General features: G+C 40.8%; 1 protein-coding gene across 1 annotated transcript in view; it reads right to left on the reverse strand.

Moving 5' to 3' along the window:
* DAAM1 (dishevelled associated activator of morphogenesis 1) overlaps positions 1 to 26030 on the reverse strand; it is a 180017-nt gene that overhangs the window by 35985 nt on the left and 118002 nt on the right. Inside the window, exons 7-16 of the mRNA XM_082845513.1 lie at positions 25059 to 25169; positions 24836 to 24939; positions 23377 to 23443; positions 23035 to 23152; positions 22475 to 22613; positions 22126 to 22184; positions 18670 to 18857; positions 17865 to 18164; positions 17451 to 17558; positions 9389 to 9495 (exon numbers count right to left, since the gene is read on the reverse strand). Of these exons, the coding sequence (XP_082701639.1) occupies positions 9389 to 9495; positions 17451 to 17558; positions 17865 to 18164; positions 18670 to 18857; positions 22126 to 22184; positions 22475 to 22613; positions 23035 to 23152; positions 23377 to 23443; positions 24836 to 24939; positions 25059 to 25169 (1301 nt within the window). The remainder of the gene's footprint in view (positions 1 to 9388; positions 9496 to 17450; positions 17559 to 17864; positions 18165 to 18669; positions 18858 to 22125; positions 22185 to 22474; positions 22614 to 23034; positions 23153 to 23376; positions 23444 to 24835; positions 24940 to 25058; positions 25170 to 26030) is intronic.

The raw sequence follows: 26030 nt of genomic DNA on the forward strand, positions 1-26030 counted from the left end.
CGTGGTATGGGGGTAAGAAGAGCTTTTAAAGATAACCAAGTGCTGCAGACACGTGTGCATCACAATACTGCCCATGGAACATGCCACGGGGCTTTCACTGCGGTGGAATCTGGTGTAATGACTACGTGGCTGGTAATTAAATTCCTAGTCAGCAAGGTAAGACACAGAGAGGGTCGCCAGTCTTTGGGAATGAAATAAGCAGAAAAGAAGAAAGACACTAAGTGTGGAAAGGTAGGAAATCTTGACTTCAACTTGGAAACATTCCTACTCATTGTCCCCAGGCAGAAAATCAGTCTCTAAATGCTAGTGACAGGTTTTGTCTCTCTCCAGTCTGTCCCTCATCAGGTCTGAGCTGGGCAATAGAAAGAGCTCCCTATCTGAGAGCAGCCTGTGCCTCCAGCTCTGACCCCTCCAGCCTATCCTGCAAACCTGTCAGAGATCAGACTCAAAACCTCATTAAGACAGTGCTGTTCTCTGGAACAAACGGCACCAATTCCGGATCCCCCAGGTACACAAACGGGCCATTAACTGAGCAGCTGCCACATACAGGCACTCTGTCAGTGCTTCTCACATGCTGGGTCTCATTCTTACAAGCCCACTGCTTTCATTACCTCCATTTTATAAACTGACCCTGGGCTGACTCGGGCCCTGACAAAGGCACCAGGCCTGGATCTCAGGCCCTCCTGCCTGGTCTCATTTAATCCAAGTGATAATCGTCTGCTGCAATTACAGGGCTCTCGCTATAGCCCGGCCTGTACCCGCTCTGGTGCCTTTGCTCCTGCTGCACCCTTGGAACTGCCTCCGCTCCCCTGCCTGTGTAACTGTTAATGGCCCTCGAGGCCCACTTTCTCAGGGAAACCCTGCTGCTGCCCCCTCGCCTCACCTTGGCTGGGCTCCCCGTCTCCTTCCAGCCAGACCAGTCTAAGGCCTGAACTGTTCACAGGTCATCTTGCCTGTGTCACTGTTCTCCAGTTAGCCATGCACTGCCAAAGGCAACAGTGCTACCTTAAGTCTTGGGACACCCTATGGCACCCAGCACAGTGCCAGGCAAATAAACACTCCAAAGCGATAACTCTAAGCAAAAAGTATCAAAGCAAAGTATCACAGCTCTCCCCTCCTTTAAGCCCCTGGCTCCTTTTGTGTGTACTCATGCATTGCCAACGAAAAGGGGAGAGTGAAAGCAAGGTAAACCAACCGCTGACTGGTTAAACAACTAAATAAAAACAAATTAGTTCTGCTTAATTTCTTTTACCTTTAGCCCTGTGCTTTCCTGATGAGAGAGTAAAACCACTGACCACTGAGCAGACGAGCATGTGGTACTGAATCCTCTGTGGCAGAGAAGGTTTTAGACCCTGATCAATAAGGCCCAATTACCATAAGGTTAACTGCATCTCAAAATCACCTTGTTATGCATAATACATTTTAAAATTATGCTCATTGTAATACTTATCCATTAAATTGGATATTAATAGATAATTTAACAGATACGAGGCAAGTTCTTAAAATTATCTTCTACAGAGTTCAGACACATTCACATTCTAAGTCACCTTAGCCTCTGACACTTTTGATGTAATGAGGGAATGATATACCACAATATGAAACAATTCCTCCAATAATGGGATGGGAAATTTGCCAGAAGGAGTTGTAACCTTATCTATAACTAGTGTAATTACCCTCGGTGGCATCTTGTACTGAGAATAATCTGTCTATGAGAAACTGGGTCACAGCTAGAGCACTTAAATTACTATAGAAATTCAGAGTGATAGCTCCCTTTGCTAAGCTGTTTTTAAAGTGCTCCTCTAGACTGCAAAAGTGCAAAATAGAGGGGGAAATTCTAGGGTTTTAAAAGAAAAACTTCGCCCAAATTTTCATTTAATTTTGCTATTAAGTAAAAACATTATTTGTAAAAAGAAGTTTTAACAAAACAAATTGTATAGACCATAGGAAAAAAATACGTAGCCCTTCAAAACTATTTTCAGTGGTGTCTTCCTGAACAAAAGTGGGGATAAACACAGGGCCTGGCCACTTACACAGCTTCCAGCCAGAGGCAGAAATTAAATGCTAACAGGATGGTTCATGTTACCTTACTAAGTTGTATTAAAATTCAGGGGTCTTACCAAACTTCAATTTCTCTTTCACTAAAAGAAACATTTGCTCCATAAAGTAATATATGTCTGGCTATCAATCAAACTTCTTTGCTGCAAACCAAGCAGCGGTGCTGTGTGTTAAAAGAAACTTACTCTAAGACCATGTGAAAAATAAGAACTACTACAACTACTACTACTTTCCGTTTTTACTCTCCCTGAAAGTCACCTTATGCCAGCCTCGATACATATATAACATTCTTTCCAGAATGTAACCAATGTGACTTATACATAATGCCTCAAAGTTCAGGGTTCTTTATATTTTCCTTCCCTTCATCAGCACTCGGTATCTCTGTCTAATGTGAAAGTCCCTTTTAGAGAAAGAAGAAACTAGATTCAGAAAAACTACTTGAAATGCCCAGGACAACCTGACACATTGCCTGAAGCTATAATCAGATTCCAGGTTCCCGAATTTCCTTTCTTCTTTTCAAGCTCCAAGGCCATGATGGTTCACTAATTATGAGAAATACTTCTGAAAGGGCTGAACTGGATGAATTAGCATTTCACTGAGGTTTGAGTTTTACATGTTTTTTTAGTCATAAAAATGTTCACAAAGAGCATGAAATAATACAATCTTGAAGTATAAAAAGGTGACTTTAGAAAGCAAAATGAAACAAAGAGCCTTCATGCCTTCGTCGTGGACGCTGACTGTGTGACAGTGTTACTTCAATGGCTAAAGAATCTCTAAAGCCAAGAGGTATAAATAACAGTAAAGTACATTTTATAGGCTCTCTGGAAAAACAACAAAACAAAACATTGATTTGAGATGTTCTGCTCTTTAAGATTTAGGAGTCTGTGGAAATTAAACTGCAAGAAAGTAGGCATCCAGCTGTGACATACGCCACGAGGGAAAGGAGGCACTGACGGTCCTCTTCATGTCAGACAGAAGAAACTCAGAGAACTGACCCTCAGCAGAGTCCAGGTAAAAGGATGAGTCCAAACATGTGGCTTGGAGCCACATGATAGAAAAGTTGTATGGTCCTGATAGCCTCATCCATCAGAGGGCAGACAGCAGAAGCAAGAAGAACTACAATTCTGCAGCCTGTGGAATGAAAACCATGTTCACAGAAAGACAGACAAAATGAAAAGGCAGAGGGCTATGTACCAGATGAAGGAACAAGATGAAACCCCAGAAAAACAATTAAATGAAGTGGAGATAGGCAACCTTCCAGAAAAAGAATTCAGAATAATGATAGTGAAAATGATCCAGGACCTTGGAAAAAGAATGCAGGCAAAGATTGAGAAGATGCAAGAAATGTTTAAAAAAGACCTAGAAGAATTAAAGAACAAACAAACAGAGATGACCAATACAATAACTGAAATAAAAAAATACACTAGAAGGAATCAATAGCAGAATAACTGAGGCGGAAGAACAGATAAGTGACCTGGAAGACAGAATGTTGGAATTCACTGCCATGGAACAGAATAATGAAAAAAGAATGAAAAGAAATGAAGACAGCCTAAGAGACCTCTGGGACAACATTAAATGCAACAACATTCACATTATAGGGGTGCCAGAAGGAGAAGAAAGGACCTGAGAAAATATTTGAAGAGATTATAGTCGAAAACTTCCCTAATGTGGGAAAGGAATTAGCCACCCAAGTCCAGGAAGCGCAGAGAGTCCCAGGGAGAATAAGCCCAAGGAGAAACATGCTGAGACACATAGTAATCAAATTGACAAAAATTAAAGACAAAGAAAAATTACTAAAAGCAACAAGGGAAAAATGACAAATAACATACAAGGGAACTCCTATAATGTTAACAGCTTATTTCTCAGCAGAAACTCTACAAGCTAGAAGGGAGTAGCATGATATATTTAAAGTGATGAAAGGGAAGAACCTACAACCAAGATTACTCTACCTGGGAAGGATCTCATTCAGATTTGACAGAGAAATCAAAAGCTTTACAGACAAGCAAAAGCTAAGAGAATTCAGCACCACCAAAACAACTCTACAACAAATGGTAAAGGAACTTCTTTAGGCAGGAAACACAAGAGAAGAAAAGGACCTACAAAAACAAACCCAAAACAATTAAGAAAATGGTAATAGGGGGCTTTCCTGGTGGCGCAGTGGATAGGAATCTGCCTGCCAACGCAGGGGACACGGGTTTGATCCCTGGTCCGGAAGGATCCCACACGCTGCGGAGCAACTACTGAGCCTGCGCGCCACAACTACTGAAGCCCATGCATCTAGAGCCCGTGCTCTGCAGCATGAGAGGCCACTGCAGTGAGAAGCCCGGGCACAGCAACAAAGAGTGGCCCCCACTCGTTGCAATTAGAGAAAGCCCATGTGCAGCAACAAAGACCCAACAGAGCCAAAAATAAATAAAATAAAAATAAAAATAATTTTTTAAGAAAATAGTAATAGGAACATACATATCAATAATTACCTTAAATGTGAATGGATTAAATGCTCCAACCAAAAGACACAGGCTCGCTGAATGGGAATAAAAACAAGACCCATATACATGCTGTCTACAAGAGACCCACTTCAGACCTAGGGACACATACAGACTGAAAGTGAGGGGATGGAAAAAGATATTCCATGCAAATGGAAATCAAAAGAAAGCTGGAGTAGCAATACTCATATCAGACAAAATAGACTTTAAAATAAAGAATGTTGTAAGAGACAAGGAAGGACACTACATAATGTTCAAGGGATTGATCCAAGAAGAAGATATAACAATTATAAATATATATGCACCCAACACAGGAACACCTCAATACATAAGGCAAATGCTAACAGCTATAAAAGAGTAAATCGACAGTAACACAATAATAGTGGGGGACTTTAACACCTCACTTACACCAATGGACAGATCATCCAGACAGAAAATTAATAAGGAAACAGAAGCTTTAAATGACACAATAGACTAGATAGATTTAATTGATATTTATAGGACATTCCATCCAAAAACAGCAGATTACACTTTCTTCTCAAGTGCACATGGAACATTCTCCAGGATAGATCATATCTAGGGTCACAAATGGTAAATTTAAGAAAATTGAAATCATATCAAGCATCTTTTCCGATCACAATGCTATGAGATCAGAAATCAATTACAGGGAAGAAAACGTAAAAAACACAAACACATGGAGGTTAAACAATATATTACTAAATAACCAAGAGATCACTGAAGAAATCAAAGAGGAAATCAAAAAATACCTAGAGAAAAATGACAATGAAAACATGATGACTCAAAACCTATGGGATGTAGCAAAAGCAGTTCTAAGAGGGAAGTTTGTATCAATACAATCCCACCTCAAGAAACAAGAAAAATCTCAAATAAACATTCTAACCTTACACCTAAAGGAACTAGAGAAAGAAAAACAAACAAAATGCAAAGTAGGTAGAAGGAAAGAAATCATAAAGATCAGAGCAGAAATAAATGAAATAGAAACAAAGAAAACAACAGCAAAGACCAATAAAACTAAAAGCTGGTTCTTTGAGAAGATAAGCAAAATTGATAAACCTTTAGCCAGACTCATCAAGAAAAAGAGGGAGAGGACTCAAATCAATAAAATTAGAACTGAAAAAGGAGAAGTTATAACGGACACTGCAGAAATACAAAGCATCGTAAGAGACTACTACAAGCAACTCTATGCCAATAAAATGGACAACCTGGAAGAAATGGACAAATTCTTAGAAAGGTATAACCTTCCAAGACTGAACCAGGAAGAAATAGAACACATGAACAGACGAATCACAAGTAATGAGATTGAAACTGTGATTAAAAATCTTCCAACAGGGGCTTCCCTGGTGGCGCAGTGGTTGGGAGTCTGCCTGGTGATGCGGGAGACGCGGATTCGTGTCCCGGTCCGGGAGGATCCCGCATGCCGTGGAGCAGCTGGGCCTGTGTGCCGTGGCCACTGGGCCTGCGCATCCGGAGCCTGTGCTCCACAGCGGGAGGGGCCGCAGCGGTGAGAGGCCCGCGTACCACACACACAAAAAAAGAAATATATATATTAAAAAAATCTTCCAACAAACAAAAGTTCAGGACCAGATGGCTTCACAGGTGAATTTTATCAAACATTTAGAGAAAAGCTAACACCCATCCTTCTCAAACTCTTCCAAAAAATATCAGAGGAAGGAACACACCCAAACTCATTCTACAAGGCCACCATTACCCTGATACCAAAACCAGACAAAGATGTCACAAAGAAGGAAAACTACAGGACAATATCCCTGATGAACATAGATGCAAAAATCCTCAACAAAATACTGGCAAACAGAATCCAACAACACATCAAAAGGATCATACACCATGATCAAGTGGAATTTAACCCAGGGATGCAAGGATTCTTCAATATAGGCAAATCAATCAATGTGATACACGATAATAACAAATTGAAGGATAAAAACCATATGATCATTTCAATAGATGCAGAAAAAGCTTTTGCCAAAATTCAACACCCATTTATGATAAAAACCTCCAGAAAGTGAGCATAGAGGGAACCTACCTCAACATAATAAAGACCATATATGACAAACCCACAGCCAACATCATTCTCAATGGTGAAAAACTGAAAGCATTTCCTCTAAGATCAGGAACAAGACAAGGATGTCCACTCTCGCCACTATTATTCAATATAGTTTTGGAAGTCCTAGCCACAGCAATCAGAGAAAAAGAAATAAAAGGAATACAAATTGGAAAAAAAGAAGTAAAACTGTCACTGTTTGCAGATTACTGTACATAGATAATCCTAAAGATGCCACTGGAAAACTACTAGAGCTAATCAATGAATTTGGTAAAGTTGCAGGATACAAAATTAATGCACAGACATCTCTTGCATTCCTATACACTAACAATGAAAGATCAGAAAGAGAAATTAAGGAAACAATCCCATTCACCACTGCAACAAAAAGAATAAAATACCTAGGAATAAACCTACCTAAGGAGACAAAAGACTTGTACCCAGAAAACTATAAGACAACTGATGAAAGAAATGAAAGATGACACAAACAGATGGAGAGATATACCATGTTCTTGGATTAGGAGAATCAATATTGTGAAAATGGCTATACTACCCAAAGCAATCTACAGATTCAATGCAATCCCTATCAAATTACCAATGGCATTTTTCACAGAACTAGAACAAAAAAAATTTAAAATTTGTAAGGAGACACAAAAGACCCCAAATAGCTAAAGCAATCTTGAGGGAAAAAAATGGAGTTGGAGGAAATCAGGCTCCCTGACTTCAGACTATACTACAAAGCTACAGTAAACAAGACAATATGGTACTGGCACAAAAACAGAAATATAGATCAATGGAACAGGATAGAAAGTACAGAGATAAACCCACACACCCATGGTCAACTAATCTATGACAAAGGAGGCAAGAATATGCAATGGAGAAAACACAGCCTCTTCAATAAGAGTGCTGGGAAAACTGGAGAGCTACATGTAAAAGAATGAAATTAGAACACTCCCTAGCACCATACACAAAAATAAACTCAAAATGGATTAAAGACCTAAATGTAAGACCAGATACTATAAAACTCTTAGAGGAAAACATGAAGAACACACTTTGACATAAATCACAGCAAGATCTTTTTTGACCCACCTCCTAGAGTAATGGAAATAAAAACAAAAATAAACAAGTGGGACCTAATGAAACTTAAAAGCTTTTGCACAGCGAAGGAAACTATAAACAAGATGAAAGGACAACCCTCAGAATGGGAGAAAATATTTGCAAATGAATCAATGGACAAAGGATTCATCTACAAAATATATAAACAGCTCATGCAGCTCAATATTAAAAAAACAAACAACCCAATCAGAATATGGGCAGAAGGGCTTCCCTGGTGGTGCAGTGGTTGAGAGTCCGCCTGCCGATGCAGGGGACAAGGGTTCGTGACCTGGTCTGGGAGGATCCCACATGCCACGGAGCGGCTGGGCCCGTGAGCCATGGCCACTGAGCCTGCGCGTCCGGAGCCTGTGCTCCGCAACGGGAGAGGCCGCAACAGTGAGAGGCCCGTGTACCGCAAAAAAACAAAAAAAACCAAAAAAACACAAATGGGCAGAAGACCTAAATAGACGTTTCTCCAAAGAAGACATACAGATGGCCAAGAAGCACATGAAAAGCTGCTCAACATCACTAATTATTAGAGAAATGCAAATTAAAACTACAATGAGGTATCACCTCACACTGGTTAGAATGGGCATCATCAGAAAATCTACAAACAACAAATGCTGGAGATGGGGTGGAGAAAAGGGAACCCTCTTGCACTGCTGGTGGGAATGTAAATTGATACAGCCACTATGGAGAACAGTATGGAGGTTCCTTAAAAAACTAAAAATAGAATTACCATATGATCCAGCAATCCCACTACTGGGCATATACCCAGAGAAAACCATAATTCAAAAAGACACACACGGTACTTCCCTAGTGGCACAGTGGTTAAGAATCCACCTGCCAATACAGGGGACACAGGTTCACGCCCCGGTCTGGGAAGATCCCACGTGCCACAGAGCAACTAAGCCCATGCGCCACAACTACTGAGCCTGCACTCTAGAGCCCATGAGCCACAACTACTGAAGCCCATGTGCCTAGAGCCTGTGCTCCGCAACAAGAAAAGCCACTGCAATGAGAAGCCCATGCACCACAACGAAGAGTAGCCCCCGCTCGCCACAACTAGAGAAAGCCCACGTGTAGCAGTGAAGACCCAACACAGCCAAAAATAAAAAATATAAATAAATAAAATTTATAAAAAAAACACACACACACAAAAAGACACATGCACTCCAATGTTCATTGCAGCACTATTTACAATAGCCAGCTCATGGAAGCAACCTCGATACCCATCAACAGATGAATGGATAAAGAAGATGTGGTACATATATACAATGGAATATTACTCAGCCATAAAAAGGAATGAAATTGGGTCATTTGTAGAGACGCAGATGGACCTAGAAACTTCACTCATACAGAGTGAAGTAAGTCAGAAAGAGAAAAACAAATATCATATATTAACGCATATATATGGAATCTAGAAAAATGGTACAGATGAACTTGTTTGCAAGGCAGAAATAGAGACACAGATGTAGAGAACAAACGTATAGACACCAAGGGGGAAAAGCAGGGGCGGGGGGTGGTAAGATGAATTGGGAGATTGGGATTGACATATATACACTAATATGTTTAAAACAGATAACTAATAAGAACCTGCTGTATAAAAAAATTAAATTAAAAAAAAAAAAGAAAGTTGGTCCTACCAGAAATGTTTAGACAACATCAACAATACCTCGATAGAAGGATGTTGCAATTCTGAGCTCTCCGACCATCAATCACCGAAAGCTCTCTGACTTTAAGTTTGGAGCCCAGGGTGTCATCAATGGCATCTGCTTCTTTCTATAAGGAGCATGAAAGAAATCCATCAAAGTCAAACAGGGACATTCCGACTTCAGATACACAGTTTTCCTTTATATTTGCTGTATACACACACACACACACACACACACACACACACACACACACACACACACACACACACACGCAAAGCCGAGACGGTAAGCAGGGGAATGTATGCAGGTGGTGGAATTGAAACAAAGGCTAAAATGTAGTTGACAAAGGAGAATAAGAAAAGCTGACCACCCACATTTGAGAAAGCATTATTTGGAAGAACAAAGTGCTTCTAAGTTGAAGATGCATAAATTATTAATGAACGGTACCCTCCTTTTGTCCCCCAAATCCCGATGGAGAGCAGACAGAAGGACTGTCACTATGAATCAAGCTCAGCTGAAACGTGCCACTGCTGGTCCAGCCATTTACAGGGCCCATTCACCCCAGAACCATTTGCATCCTGAACACTCAGAAAGCTGAACAATAAAACCTCCCAAACGTCTTCATGTGCAACAGGAAGCTCCGAAGCCCAGATGGTACCTTTCATTACCCTGGAGCCTGATGGACAACAGGGAGGGCGCAGTTCGAGGCATTGGTTCAATTTACCTCGATTAACAATAAAACACTACTTACACACTGTACTGCTGTACAGAGAGCTGTAAGCAATGAGGGCCAGTCATAATTTATGGTGGAAGAGGCATAAAACAATTATACATAAAATACTGTTTGAGTAAACTGGGCATCAAGGTGAAAACATAGATTGACTTGATAAATAGCAAGTTTGATTTTGTTAAAGGTCAGGATCAATTTAAAAAACAGATCATGCCATTAAAAAATGAAAGAAGTGAAAGCAGACATAGAGAATGGACGTGCAAGATCGGGATTGACATATGTGCACTGCCATGTATAAAACAAATAGCTAGTGAGAACCTTCTGTATAGCGCAGGGAGCTCAGCTCGGTGCCCTGTGGTGACCTAGATGGGCAGGATGGTGTCGCGGGGGTGGGGGGTGGTGGTGGAAGGCAGGTCCAAGAGGGGGGGATATGGGGATATATGTATATGTATAGCTAATTCACTTCATTATACAGCAGAAACTAACACAACATTGTAAAGCAACTATACCCCAATTTAAAAAATAAAAAAGATTAAAAAATAGGGAACTCTGGCCAAAAAAAAAAAGTAAGGAAACCAAAGAGTTCTAGAACTAGATAACAGTTTAGGAAACAAAGACAACATGGAGTTTAAAATAAGAGGCACCATGTGACCAAACTTTAACTGTTTCGTATTGTGCTGAGATTTCAGGCATACCTCTCAATATTCAGTTAAGAGTTGAAACCCAATGTGAAATTAAGTAGGCATTGTATTACACTCTCAGAAAAAAAAAAAAAACCCTAGGAAAACCAAGACATTTTGAGCTTATAGTAAGCCAAGGAGTTACATTAAGCAAAGTGTGGGTTTTAGCTCACTTACCTGCTTGGAGTTACTGTTCACAAAGAAATCCTACAGCCATGGCAGAGGCATGGAAAAGGCAAATCAGATACATGCAGTTCAGAAATCACAGCAACCAATGGGGGAAGGTCAAGGAAATCAGTGACAGGGTAAGAGATGATTTTATGCTCCCAGGAGCAGCAATGAGAGTTGATGAAGATGAGAGTCTGGCTGAAGATACATTGAAGAGCAGGGTACTAAGCGTTCAGGGTAGAGAGAGAAGATGGCATGTGCTGTACACAATTTTCAATGGTGGCAAATCAAATTCAGAAACGAAAGGGCTTTAAAACACCCCCAAAAGACTCAAAGTGGTGAAGGAACAAATCCTCTTTGAAAGGACCACTGGGCTCCATGTACTCAACATGAAGCAGATTTCACGGTTTTCCCTTGAAGCAGAAAATATCAATCAACTCTATCAACCTGAGGGAACTACTCCCATTGTCATGTGCTACCAGCAAAATATGCTTTTTTGAGGGGATGGAATAATCTCCTATCTTCTCGTGTCACTAGGAAGGATTAAGAAAAGAAAAAAGACAAGTTCAACAATATAGGTCAGTAAAACCAACACTCAGTACTCCCCAAGAGTCCAAACAATGTCTGTGGGCACTCTGGGTAGGTATGCGGAAAAAGACAGAACTTGCAATTAAGAGACAATAAGTGATTCATGTGCTGTGCAGCCATTGGTGGTCCTGTCCACACTGCCTTGGGGCTGTTCATGTGTATAAGGTCAACAGCCTCTGTTGAAAATAGTTCATAGAAAAGACCTGGAGTGAAGAAGGGAAAGAGGAAGCAGTAATTGACACGTTATGAGAAAGTCACAGCTTTCTTTGCATATTTTTGCCGTGATGGCATGAATAAAGCTTCGGTGTGCAAAACACACCCCAGTGTTCGGGCCAACTACTTACACACCCAGCGTTTACTTAGCAGATTCCTTAAGGCCTCACTGGTCCCCGCAGCACTGCCAAGGCCAATTTTACACAGATGAGCTGTTTCACATCATTCTTCGAATGGGAAACAAAATGTATCCTCCCCTTGCTCCACCCATACAAGGGGGGATTACTTTTCTGGAATGGCATTTAAAAAATAAAGTGATAACCACATGAAACTTTTCTTTCCTCTGATGTCACAGTTTTCTTTTGTCCCTGTTGTAACTGTCAAGTTTTTTACACTGAAAATCCTTAGCACTCTTTCCCTGTAACAGCAGTTTCTCCTTTCAAGGGCAGAAAAAACTGGTGAAGTGAACTCCATGAGGTCATCTTATCCTACTTTTCTCTCTTAAAGAGACAAGTTGCAAGTTGAATTTAGACCCTGCTCTCCCTGTCTGGCCTTCAAGGAAGAAACTTGTATGAAGGTGTCTGGCAACTCATTCTCCCTAAGTTCCCACTGTCTGGAAATTAATCTCTACTGTAGTGGTCTATGGAACCAGGCCACAAGCATTTACTAAGGATGTGACTTGGGGCTCAGTTTCACTATCTGTAAAATGAAGTAAACAACTGGATATTTATTGTATTAAATGTGATATGCATGTAAAGCATTTTGTACAGTACCTGTCACATATTTATGAGCTCCATACTTGGAAGCTATCACACACTACAATTATTCTATCTTTCAAGCCAATGATCAAGTCCATTTTTTTGCCTATTGCCCTACTTTTCAGTTGAGTTGAAGCACAGCTGGTCAAGATCTCCCACTTGTAACCAGCAGCAGCACTAAGTGTAACAGTTAATAGCTAAGTAATGTATCTTATCTTTTGAGAGGTGAGGATGAAGAATGCCATGTGAGAGTTAGGTTAATTGGAGATCTTGAGAATCCCCTATTTTAAGAGTCCTTTAATCATCACATTTAAAATAAAATCACAAAGCTTATTAGATGGGGAATGTTAAAAATACTGATGCTCCCAGGACTATTTCAAATAAGTTAACATTCTTTTTGAAACTTTAAATTATTCACTAATTGGCTTGGGCCAAACATGATAGAATTGCCTACATTTGGCTCCACCTAACAGGATGTCTGATTTTTCCAGTTGATTTTTGGTGTAGGGCTTAGGGTTTGGAAAATAAGTAGGAAGTTGGGGCTTGCATTTTCAGGAGCCAGGGCTGATAAATTCCTATAAATAGGGTTTCACCATGAAATAACGACTCGACATTTCATAGACAATGACAACCTTTATATGGATGGTTCTTAATCTTCTTGAGGTTGAGATCCCATTGTAAATCTGATAAAAGCTGGAGATCCTCTCCAGAGAAATGCACACACTAATATTTATATAGAACCCTGTATTTGATTAACTATTACCATGTTGTCCATCTATATAGAACCTGTACCTTATACTTTGGTACTAAGAAAAACCACTATTTACACTTTTTATCTCCCGTCTTCATATGCCATGACTAAGGACAAAGCTTGTTGAAATCAATGTCCTAAATCACATAATTTTTCAATGTGAAAACTAGATATACAGAATAACAAAAAACATAAAGAAAATGAAAAAAGAAATTTCTTTGGCCATTCATAAAAATTCAGAAGATACCATTGACTATACCAAATGGGACCCCAAGAATGACTTGTATATGACATGTTAGTGGAGGGTTGGATTCTGGAGCCTAGGATAGTTATCCTTTGTAACTATTCAAAGCAGAGAGGCTTTGAAATGTTATATCACGTTCTGATAATAGGACCTATAAAGAAGGGGTGTCCCCAGGCAAAGAGTGGGGAAGAGGAATGGAGATAACCAGCTGTTCATTTGCTGCTCCAGAGATATGTGTGCCTTTAGGTAAATGTAGTACCTTTGGTTCATTTTCTCTCTGTCCAAATTGCATGTATAGGGAGAATGAATTTATAACATCTTGAGATGAAAATTTCCCACAAAACAAATATGAGTGTTGTTTAATTGTAACTGAGATAGTACTACTATGCAATGTGCTACATTATGTATTAAAACAAGTCTCTTGTGGCTGGCCTAGAGATCATGTATAGTACAGTTTCAATGAGGAAAAGAGGTTCTGAGATTCAAGACATTGACTTTCAAATGAACTTTTGTAATGTGAGCAGGGGAATAACTGTATGCTATTAAATTCCATTTCATGTGGCACATAAGCTTACATAATCGGCTCACACCTTTGATATCCACACTGGAAAAAAAAAGAATCCTGAATAGAGATGATCTTGTTCTTAAAACTGGAGTTAAAGAAAATCCTTTACAAAGTCTAACCTTCATAATCAATAAAGCCATCAATAAGAACAAAGTGAAACTGAGAATTATGCCACTTGTACACCTGTCTGGACACTGAATACATACTGAGCCATATTTTTATTATCTGTGACATAGGAATAATACTCACCTCAAAGAGTTGGTGTGAAGATTAAATGAACAAATAAGTATCAGTTCCTTGAGAACTAAAAATTAGGGTTGATGAGATTGGGGCTGTATATATTATATCCAGCACCAAAAATGTAATGGATACTTAATATTGATTATCATCTTTTAGTCTATATTCTGGTTATTTACAGATTTTCCTCATCTCTGCTTTTATAGTATAAGCTGCATTATAGACGTGTGCAATAGTTTAACACATTTGTGTCCTTTGACATACTTTATATGCAAAGCAGACAATAAAAATATCTGTTGTTTTTAATGATTCAATATTTCTCATATCAACAGGGCACATCTTGTGTGTGTGTGTGTACATTTACTTATATCAAACCTCTCCTACATGTCATTAATCAGTGTTCACCTAAATTATACTAATCTGAAGCTTGAAATTTTTTTCAAAATCTTACTCTGTGTAGTGTTCCTGTTGCATGCACACAGACAATGGTATTCATGGGTTCTTTGTCTCTCTGAGAAATTTACTTGGCCACACAACTGGCTGAAATCCAGAGAGTTTGACCAGGGTTTTATAACTCTGGAGGGAAGAAAGAGGAGAAATCATTGAAAAAAAGGGTTCCCGGTATTCATTTGGGAGTAGAAAAGAGAGCAATTCAAGTGTAACAATAATTATATAGAGCATTGCCAAGACTAAAATGAAAATGCATAGGTCTTGAAGTTGCCATTAGTTATGAGACATGGGGACACAATGACAGGCACCCCATTTCCTTTAGTCTATCCTATGTGTTCCTACTAGTCTGTCTTCATCTTTCGATTTTCTGTCTCTCAACATTCAATAAATTCAATGGAATAGCTCAAATTACCTTCATTTGGGAAACAGCTTTATGGTTTAAAAATTCTCAGCTCATGTTCTTACACCAAGAGGGGAGACCTACTTGAGTCAAGCTGAGTGGGTGTGCTGAAATTTTTCTCCGGGAAGTACTCCTGCAAATGTCACAAATGATTCTACTTAACCAGTCTACTACTTAGTGTTAAGTGCAACCGAAATGTTCTGGTTTATCCTGACTGGCATGACTACTGATTATTTAAACAGCAATTGGTTGCTAGGAGACAATTACCCAATTGCTAGGCTTTCTGCAACCCTGTCTCCTGGAGCTCTTGAGAACTGTCCACATATTTGTCCCAGAGCATTTTGGCAGCATCCTTCTGCACCTTCTGCTGAAAGCCAGTTAATTATGAGTCTTGTAAACTTGGGTCTTTCAACCATCTGCCTTCATAATAAATGCAACCCACGAGCTCAGACTTGAATAGCATCATTTGGAATAACTGCTGTTTTTCTCTTCCTTTTATTTACTTCTCTAAGTTCCCAAACCTTCATCTTAGGCAACTAGAATGGACCAGTATTAGTGACTGAAACTGAAGTAGGAAATCAGCAGGACGTGTAATTAGGTCAGAAGATTATTTGAATCTACCAGGAAACTGGCTATGTCCTAATGTCCTACTTCATGTTAAGGCCCAGAGGAAACTATCGTGGGACAGGAGAGAGAGGAGGCCTGTTGTGGCCATTCAGGAATGAATCTGGTCCAAGTACCTGCCATACAAGAGCTCTCAACACATCTTTTGTTTGTCCCCTGAAAGATAAGGTATCTTGCTTTCAACTGGACAACGTCCTATCTTCTTTTTCTTCATTTTCCTTTATTTGGCATTTATGATATTGTACAAGTTTGCTGTCATACTTTTGGGAGGGGTCCCAGCTGAGTGCTCCTATCTTACAGTCATTCTGACATGGCAGGCAACCACCTGCATTTTTGTACTTTATTAAAATAGCATTAAGGGCACTGCAGAGAAATATTCTCTCACTTAAGGGAAAATATTCTGGCTAAAAGATGTACTACCTTTTCTTTTCAATTTTAGTTGCATCAAAGGCCATTTTGAAAAAGAAAACCCTCAGCTGCTTTTTCTCCCCAGCCTCAGTCCATCTTCTCCCTTGGTGCTTGGCAGTTCTGTTCTGAGACACTCTTTCTTGGGAACCAAGCCAAGCCTAAGCAGACTAGGAAGTCTGCTGCTTGTCTGAGGATGCTCCACCCTGGGAATGATTCCCACGGGAGTTAAGGGCCTCCCAGCAAAACCCAAGGAAAGCCCCTACGCAGATGCCTGGCATCTGCCTGTTCCTGTTCCTTAAGACACCCTCTGCTCTCATCATTTCTCTCCCTCAGTCACCCTTTGAACTTTTCTCCTTACACTCTGAGACTCACTTTTTCCCTCCCAGACTTCCGATTGACTGTTGAAGACCTCAATCCACCTCTTGCTTGTACTTCTGAGACTCTCTGTACCAAGCCACTTTGCTGTGAACTCTACTAAGATGCCCTCTCGAGGGGTGAGAGGTACCGCACAGATGTGACCGAGCTCACTAAGTGACGCTGACTACTTGGCCAGGTTAGTAAGCACCAAATCAAACTGCATGTTCTCATACTATCATGTTGCTCACTTTTCAGAAGCTCCTTGGGTCCTATTTGTTCCACTGCCATCCCCACACTTGCTCAGCCTTCACAGCCCCACTTCTGAGTCGATCATGCTCAGGACAGAGCAAAAACTTCTTTCTAGGTTCTATCTAGCTGCCAACTTATAGTCATTTACCAACCCCCATACTTCAAAAGGTTCCATTTATTTCAAATAAGCAGTCCACTTCTGATAATAACCATTTGAGATATAAATATTATAACTAAAATAGCTTCAGAAACAAACACTGTGGGGTGACACTACAAGTTAGGTAACTCTCCTACTATTTTCCCCTGGTGGCCCCTTTGACTAAGCACAAGTGACAATAAGATACAGAGCTCCTGCCACCAACGGAGACGGTGTTGTGGAAAGACACCAGAGCATGAAGCTCCCTAACAAGGAGCTTGTATACCTTCAACATGTACACACACATGCGCGCGCACACACACACACACACACATAAACTGACAGGAACCTAAACACACATGCAGACCCACACACCATGCTGTCTGCAGGAACATAATAGGCTAGACCAAACAGCCTAGAATTAAGATGCCTAACATATCATGGTTATGGCAGATGGCCCAGGGATCATGCACAAGAACATGACTCCTTAATTATTTTAGCATCTGGAGGGCACATGCTCTTACCTGCTGTCTTTGGTAAGCAGAGAAAGTTCTTTCTAGGTCTTCAAGATCTAGAACTTTGAAGACTTTTGTATCATCAATTTCGGTCCACACTGTTCCTTCCAGTTTGTTCTGCAAACATCAAGTTAAGAAGCGCTGGGGTTTATAGTTAGACACAAAAAGAATAGATGTAGTTATTTTTTTTACAAAGTGCTGCTATCCCAAATTTTTCACTCTACCGGATGCTCAGAATGAGCTGGCTTCAAAAATCGGGTCCCTTGTTTCAGAAGCTTTATCACTTGAATATCTGAGCTAGTGAGAATCCTGAATCCACACTAGGAAATGAAATCACTGGACAGCCAGGGTGGCCCGATCAGAGACAACACAGAGCACTGCTAGTGCTATCCGTTAGAGGGAAAGTTGGAAAAAATGGCTCACCTCGGGCAGCTTAGACCAGTTGAAGGATTTCAGGGCGTTTGTGGGCTGAGGAATGTTCTTCTTCTTGAGTGCCAGACCCAGGGGGGCACCAGGAGGTGGCATGACTCCTCCCAAGGGAGGAGGCCCTGGGGGAGGGGGAGGGCCCCCTGGGGGGAGGGGAGGGGGTGGAGGAGGAAGCGCTCCACCAGGCAGAGGCGGGGGTGGTGGGGGAGGGAGGAGGGGTCCGGGCACAGAGGAAGGAAAGGGCCCCCCGGGGGCTCCAGGCGATGCTCCACCGGGGAGTGAAGCGCAGACGGCCCTCTGAAAAATAAAAATAGGAAAGGAGGAGATGAACAGAAGAAGTAAATTCACTGGATGATTTTTAGGGTCTGAAACTTTGCCTAACATGTGTATTATGGAGAAATTCACACATCTGAGAAGGTGGGCTTAAAGGCGCAGTAAGTTGAGTGGCCTCGTGTGTGACACTCTAGGGCTCGTTTGCAAAGGGCTCACGTGTCTCTCACTTCTGGTACCATCCTCCAGTTTGGTTTTCATGAAATCAGTTTTCATGTTAAGAAGCTAATGTGATTTCCTTGCTCTTGTGAGAGTATCTGTATTGGAGAACAAATGGACACCTCCAACCACCTCTGCTAACGTGCACGGTAAGCAGAGGGAACAGGTTGCACAACCACCGTGATGGGTCAGGAGACGGTTCAGGCTCTATTGCCCCCAGCAGAGCTGTCTACTTAAGGATGGGGGCTCTGGGATAAGGAGGCCTCAGCAGCTGCCAGCAATGGGAGACCCAGCCTGGGGCCCGTGAGCTCACCCTGCTGAGCTCGTGGAGCTGGGCCGTGAGGTCCGCCACCTGCTGCTTCACTTGCTTGTGCTCAGTGGTCTCCTTTTCAAGTTTCTCTTTCATTTTATTCAAGGTCTGCATCATCTCTTCCTTCTCCTGGGTCTTGGCATCGCATTCTCGCTCTTTCTTTTCCAGTTTCTGTTGTAACTCATTGTGCTCTACACATGAAAACAACTGGACATGAAAACGGTGAACTCTTCAAAGCTGAAGCATTTTCTCTAAACAGAAGATCGATTGAGGGTGATTGTGAGGCTCTTTATTAGATTTATAAAATCATTCCTCTTCTCCATCAAAGGGAGCAACTCATGGGCTCAATGGTGCTCGTGCTTGGAGGGGGCTTCAGATGAACAACTTTATCAACTACATTCTGTAAAAGGCTGAAGAGGCCCTCCGGTCACTGTTCCAAAGATGGAACACAGGCGTGAGCAACTATTTGTGGAGGTGAATGGCGCCTGCTTGGTATTTAATTTAGAATCCTGTCCTAGAAATGGCCCTTTAGTCACACTAGGGAAAATGACTATTAACAGGGCCTCTTTTCACAAGTTAGAAATGAGAACTAGACAAGTCCAGTGTTCATTAGCTGGGTTTGCTGGCTCAGGTCCCACTAGCAGAGAGGCTGAAAGGGAGGATCCTGCCCTGGGAGGAAGTGCTGCTGCCGGACCCAGGGTTTGTCCCAGTGTGGAGTCAATGCTCCCACTGCCCTCAGAGGGCCCCTTGGACTTGAAGTGTTTTATGCGCTGGCAAACAATTATTAAAACTTGCGAAAGCAAATGTTATTATCTCATCATTAAACACCTTAAGGGTTTTAAGTTAAGTAGTACCTGCTGAGCATGAGAATCACGATAATACGCGGAGAAAAATATTAGCTCTCAGCTGTAGTTGCACTCACTCCCCCAACCCCGCGATAACGGAACAAGGCATCCCATTTAGCATAACGCTTACTTATGTTGCCAGCACACCTCCTGACTCTAGCACTTACAGGAGTAATAATCTTTGGAAAAGAGGACTAATGAAGTTTAGCCTGCAGATTTTCATTTCAAATACTTGGCCCCAATCCCTAGTCTTTTTATACCAATAAACCCACTAGAGATAGAACCTACTGGGGCAGAGCTATACAGAGCTGGTCTCTATTTCTGAATTTGATAACATTTAAATTCTTGCTTTCTCTGTCTTTTACTTTCTCTCTTCTTAGTTCTCTAAAATCAGAGTTTGCAGAGAAGGGTTCAAGTCACTAAAATCCTTGGAGTTTACCAGCCTTGGAGTTAAGATAACCGTCAACCCGCTTCTACCACTCTGTGGATGCTTCCCTGACTTCTTCAGCGACATCTAAAAACTACCCCACTGCATCCCACTTTCCTTCTTCTATCTCTGTTTCATTCCTCTTTGACAATGTAAGACCTGACTTCCTATTATCAGTCATTAGCCTTTGACAAATCTGGCCAAGCCTCAGAACCACCTGAGAGATTTTGACATTTCAGGACTCACAGACCACATTCCAGGGAGTCTGTTCTATAGATCAGGGGCAGGGCTTAGGAACCTGTGGTTTTCAAATGCTCCTTAGAGGATTCTGATAAAGTGCCTGGTATGGGAAGCTCCAGCCTAAAGGATTATCTCCACAAATAGTCTCCATTTGCTAAGCTTTTATTCAGTACTTACTGGGTATCCGGCACTACAGAGAATTCTCCCCAGATATTCTCCACCTTTCAGGTCCATAGTACTTCCTGTCTCCTCACAGCCTCCACCCTCTGAGAAATTCATCAACAGGTACTCTATTTAATAGAACTTTGCTACTTGACACTTCCAGAGAAGAATGAATTTTACCGACAATATCTCCTTTTTTGCACTCTATGCATGACCTCACTTTAAACCATCCTATTCCTACAGCTGATCTCGGCCATTTCCTCTTGTACCCCTCAACTGCCTAAATGCTACAAAACTTTTTATCATTTACTAGGCAGCTAATAAATGCCAGGTACTATGCTAAAGTCCTAATATTTGTCATTTACTCTTCACAACAACCCTGTGAGTTAGATGTAATCTTCACTTTGCAGAGGCAAAGACTGGAGGGGTAAAGGACATGACTTAGCCTACCCACACAGTCAGGGGCAGAGCTGAGACCCAGACCCAGAGCCCAGCACCGTGCCTGCCCCGTGCAGCCATTCAGTACATACCCACTGCATGAAGGACTGAAATGACTCCAAAGCTTATGTCCTAAGTACTCTCTTCAACTTGCACACCTGACTCTCCATGCTCTAGGGTATATCCCTAAAGTACCACTCATTGACCATCTTCTCGGGTATAATTCTCTCTTTACCCTAACTTGTTGTCCGTGTCTCTATTCTTTCTATAGCAGTTTCTGGAATTAATTTATAAAAATGTATGTGCAACCTCACTTATTTGAGACCTATCTGAATTCATATGAGGAACCCACAATATAACAGAACTTCATATTCGGTATTTTCCGATATCAGTGGTGAGCCTGCTTTTCTGCTCAATGGATAAAATGTGATGAGAGGAAAGGAAATGCTTCAGCATCTCTTGGACCATATTTTCAACACACTGAATACTATGGTGAGTGCTACTGTATGTCACTGGCTGTGAATGAGTCACTTGGACAGGGAAAAGGAAGTCAGTTAACCAGCATACTGAAAGAGTAGTGGCCGGGAGTATGACTGTTTTCTCAAAGGGTCCAACTTTAATTTGCTAATATTTTGAAGGAGGGGAAGAGTCATACTTATTCTGTGAGTGGTTTGGCATGGTGACAGGCACAAATGACCGCCCCCCCCCCAAGTCATTTGATGCTGAGAGTTGATATCAAAGACATATTGAGATACTCACCAATGGCTGGTCTGTTAATGTTTCACAACATGTACATCTCTAATGGTCAGTGATTTTCTGCATGATTTCTCTTTTTATAACTGGTGCCAAATTAAGGTCACGTGGAGAAATGGGCTGCTGAAACCAAGTTGCCTGTGCTTCTCTTTCAAAATTCTGGGTAATCCCTGGTGTCCCTGATTATAGTTCTTAAAATCTAGTGTGCTTTAAAGAGCAGTTATGGGGAAGGCTGGGATGAACGGTAGTTAAGAAAATTTGAATGAATGAATATTGAACAGTAAATGCTTCAAAAATGCTTCCAAAAATGAACGGTGGTTTAGAAAATTTGAATTAATGAACATTGAACAGTGAATGCTTCAAAAAATGATTATAATGAAAGGATAAAATATTTGGGAATCAACATGACAACTAAGATAGTCTGATTCAAGAAAAACCAGGCAAAATGCCCTGAAAACATGGGGGAGGGGAAAGGCTGTTTATACACCAAAGTCAATGAGAAGCATTAATGCAAATTTCTAAAATATACAGTAAGGAGAGTTGTCCAATAACCAGTAACATGACCTCTTCTCTTGTCAGGACCTCATCATTTACCTTTTCTCATTTTTTCTGCTTGTTCTTTCCACTGCTTAACTTCATTTTCATTAACCAACCTGTATGATAGTTAAAGGAGCATTCATTACAAAAAGCGTAAAAGGCCCACTGCTAAATGCATGCTCTCTAGGTAGAAAAACTGTTTAATGCAGAGAAAGTCCTCAGCATGCCTGAAACCCATTTTAAACCCAGATGTTACATATATATATATTACATGTATACATATAGGAACTCGTATCTGACCTCTAGAACATTTCAGTTCTCCCAGCTGCTATTTTGAAGTAGGATAATACAAATGTCTTATAGTGGTGCTATTATCTTAAGGGTAGCAAAATAAGAAGAAACTTACATCCGTACGACATTTTTAATATTAAAGTTTTCCAAGGGCGTGGAGTCAGGGTCCTGACCTTTGTCATTCTGAATAACTATTTGCTGTATAATTCTATCTAGGAGTAGCCAGTACTGAACGGTGTTGCCACTTCTCTTGTCTAAAAAAGAAAAGAACAGTGGAGATACTTCAACTGGTTTCAAAACTTGAACGAATATTTTTCAACAGTGGTCACCCGCCAGAGCCACAAAACCAGACAGCTGTTTACAACCCTTCCCAACGTTTCTGGAATTCTGACACACGATGATCATTTACGTGATTGAGAGGCACTTTCTGCCCCCTTCTAAATGTGTTGTAAGGCGTATATTTATTTTTAAAATCAAAGCGAGTTATAATTCATTTCATTTTGAGAACTTCACAACACCCCTTAAGCTGTGCAGAGACACACTGGGCTGTCACAAAACTAAGGTTTGGAATCCCTGGTGTGCACCCAACCTAAGCCACACTGTTCAGAAGACAGAGCCCTTTGGATGATGTCCAAACATTCACAAACACATGCGTTAAGTCACAAACACACTCACAAGGCATTTGGAGGCAGTGGTGCAGGATGGACATGAAGTGAGGGTAAGCTTCACTGTGGGTCAGCCTCTTCCTGGTCAGCTCAAACATCTGAGTAGCACTTTTTGTGTCTATGTGAACCTGTTTCATACGAAAAAGAAATCTAAGTCAAACATCCAAGTTCTTCAATTCCTGCAAGGTAAGGTAAGCAATTACAAGGCAAATAGAAGCTAATCCTGCCACTTAGATAGCAAAACAGAAATCTGACTTTGCTCTTAGGTTACATGTCATCTCTATGACACACATTACAACAGGGACATTTGTGAGCTGCTGAGTCAAATTAGAATAATTGTAAGCACATGTACCAGTTCAAATCTTTTGGCAAATTCTAGTTCATCTTCATTTCGGAGCATTTCAAAAAAATCTAAATGCCTGAAAGACAATTAAAGAAAAGCTATTAAAAGTTGAACATCCTACAAACACAGGCACATAGGAATCAGGACATAAATACTAAGGCCTTTCCTAAAATTTCAGAGATATCTCTAAAAGAAGTACGACAACAAAATTTGAATGCCTTCTCTTAACTATGTTCTAAGGAAAAAAGACATCATCTGACTGAAATGAGATCACTACAAGAGACAAATCTGAAAGCCTAGGATGCGCAGCACATAGAAGACAATTCATGAAAGTTTATCAAATCCAAACACAACCAAATCCAGATTCTACTCATGGAATCTCTTTATGGAAAAACAAGCCCATATAACTAAATGACTGACCACTGAATTAAAGATTACAAAAGAAATGTTCATGCATTTCACTTATTCATTCAAATACTTATTGAGCCCCTATTATTGACTGGGGAATGATAAGTTCTGTGAAGACAAATCCAACAGCATAAAGGGGGTAGAGAATGATGGGAGGTGAGGTGAGGTGAAGAATATGAACACAGTGGCTGGAAAAGGTCTCTGCATGGGAAAAAGGGAAAAAGTGATTTGGACATCTGTGGGAAGATCTTTTAATGCTGAGGAAATAGCAGGTGCAAAGGCCCTGAGGCAAGTGTATTTTGACATGTTCATAGACTATCAAGGAAAAAAGCATGGTGGAGTGTGTGAATGAGGGAGAAGTGTGGTAGAAGGAAAGATCTGAAAGCTGGTAGGATATGTTAGAAATCGTAAAATGACTGCAGACAAGAGCAAATGAACAGGAAAGTAGAAATTAACATTCATAGAATGTCTATCAAAGGTGCCATGTGATTCCACATGTTTTATAGTCAGCTTTCATAACAGCTCTGCAGAATAGTGTTATCATCATCATCACTATTTCTTTACATATAAAAACAGTAAGGGGGCTTCCCTGGTGGCGCAGTGGTTGAGAGTCCGCCTGCCGCTGCAGGGGACACGGGTTCGTGCCCTGGTCTGGGAAGATCCCACATGCCGCGGAGCGGCTAGGCCCGTGAGCCATGGCCGCTGAGCCTGCACGTCCGGAGCCTGTGCTCCGCAACGGGAGAGGCCACAACAGTGAGAGGCCCGCATACCGCAAAAACAAAAAACAAAAAAACCCAGTGAGGTTCAGAAAAATTGAGTAACTTGACCAGAACACACAGCAGGTAAGCGGCAGGACTGGGATATGGATTCAAGCCTAATGCCAAAACCTACACTAAGTTCTCTACACAAGTGCTGCTTCTTTCATCGAGAAAGTCTTACTATAAAAACATCATTACCTGGTCTAACATTTTGGTACAAGTTCCTTAGGTCACAAGTAGTTCACAGACTGGCACTATACACAAGGAAAACACATGAACTATCTCATAATAGTGTGACTTACCTATCTAATGTTGAATTTTCATGTTCCCTTAATTTATCTATTACAGGTTGAATTCCCAACATCAGAAATTCATAGCGAAGATGAAGTCTAAAGTCCAAACTTTCCTGAAAGTAAAAGGGTGATGGAATACGTTTTTAAGCTCTTTAGACTACACAGTTGGTAATCTTTTTTTAAAAATTATTCTTTAATAATATGTTTTAAATTGTGGTACAGAGGCTCTTACCACTCCTGCGCCTTGGCTTAGCACTGCATTGATGAAGGACATGATGGCAGTCTTGAGACTCACTTCATCTCGATACCGCCCCGTGCTTTTATCCAAGTCATTAATTAACGTCTACCAAGGAGACAGATGTAAACACAAAGGACCGAATAGTTACTAACCGTACACTCATTTTATTAATTTTTTAATACTCTGAAGTTAATTTTTAAAAGCTTGTGTTTAGTCAGAATTACATTGATCCACAGAAAGCTACCTTTTTTTCCTTAAGATTAGTCCTAAAAACTCTACTTTCAAAATTCTTACATCATATATGTTTATATATACATGTATACAAAGTACAAAAGACTGTGTGCTTTGTTAACTCTGCTTACTTTTTATATTTGAGTATAAACAATGTGGTGACGTAATCTCACTGTTTATATTGATACTACATCAAGACTGGCAACACATAAAATTTTCAGGGAACACCCATTTAGTGGATCAAAAAGTGTTTTATATAATGTGTAGGAAGCAGGGCTACATTTTTAAGTTCAGTACAGTAGTCTCCCCTTATTCAGAGGGGATATGTTCCAACATCCCCAGTGGATGCCTGAAACCATGGATAGTACTGAACCCTATATATATTCCTATATAGACTATGTTTTTCCTACATTAATGGCTGGGTGTTGTATACAGTGTGGGTATCTAGAGAAAGGGATGATTCACATCCTGGGAAGTACTGAGCAGGATGGCACAAGACTTCATCATGTTACTCAGAACAGCTGCACAATTTAAAGCTTATTTCTGGAATTTATTTCTGGAATTTTCCATTTAATATTTTTTAACCGCAGTTGACCTCAGGTAATTAGCACTGTGGAAAGCAAAACTGCAGTTAAGAGGGGGACTACTGTAAATCCACAACCTCAGATTGATCAACTACAGAAAGAACATTCTACTCTCTACCTAAGAAGAAGGAAATGCTTGAAGTCCCATCGT

Source organism: Leucopleurus acutus (assembly GCF_964270905.1).
Source record: "Leucopleurus acutus genome assembly, chromosome: 1".
In the NCBI taxonomy this organism is placed as follows: domain Eukaryota; kingdom Metazoa; phylum Chordata; class Mammalia; order Artiodactyla; family Delphinidae; genus Leucopleurus; species Leucopleurus acutus.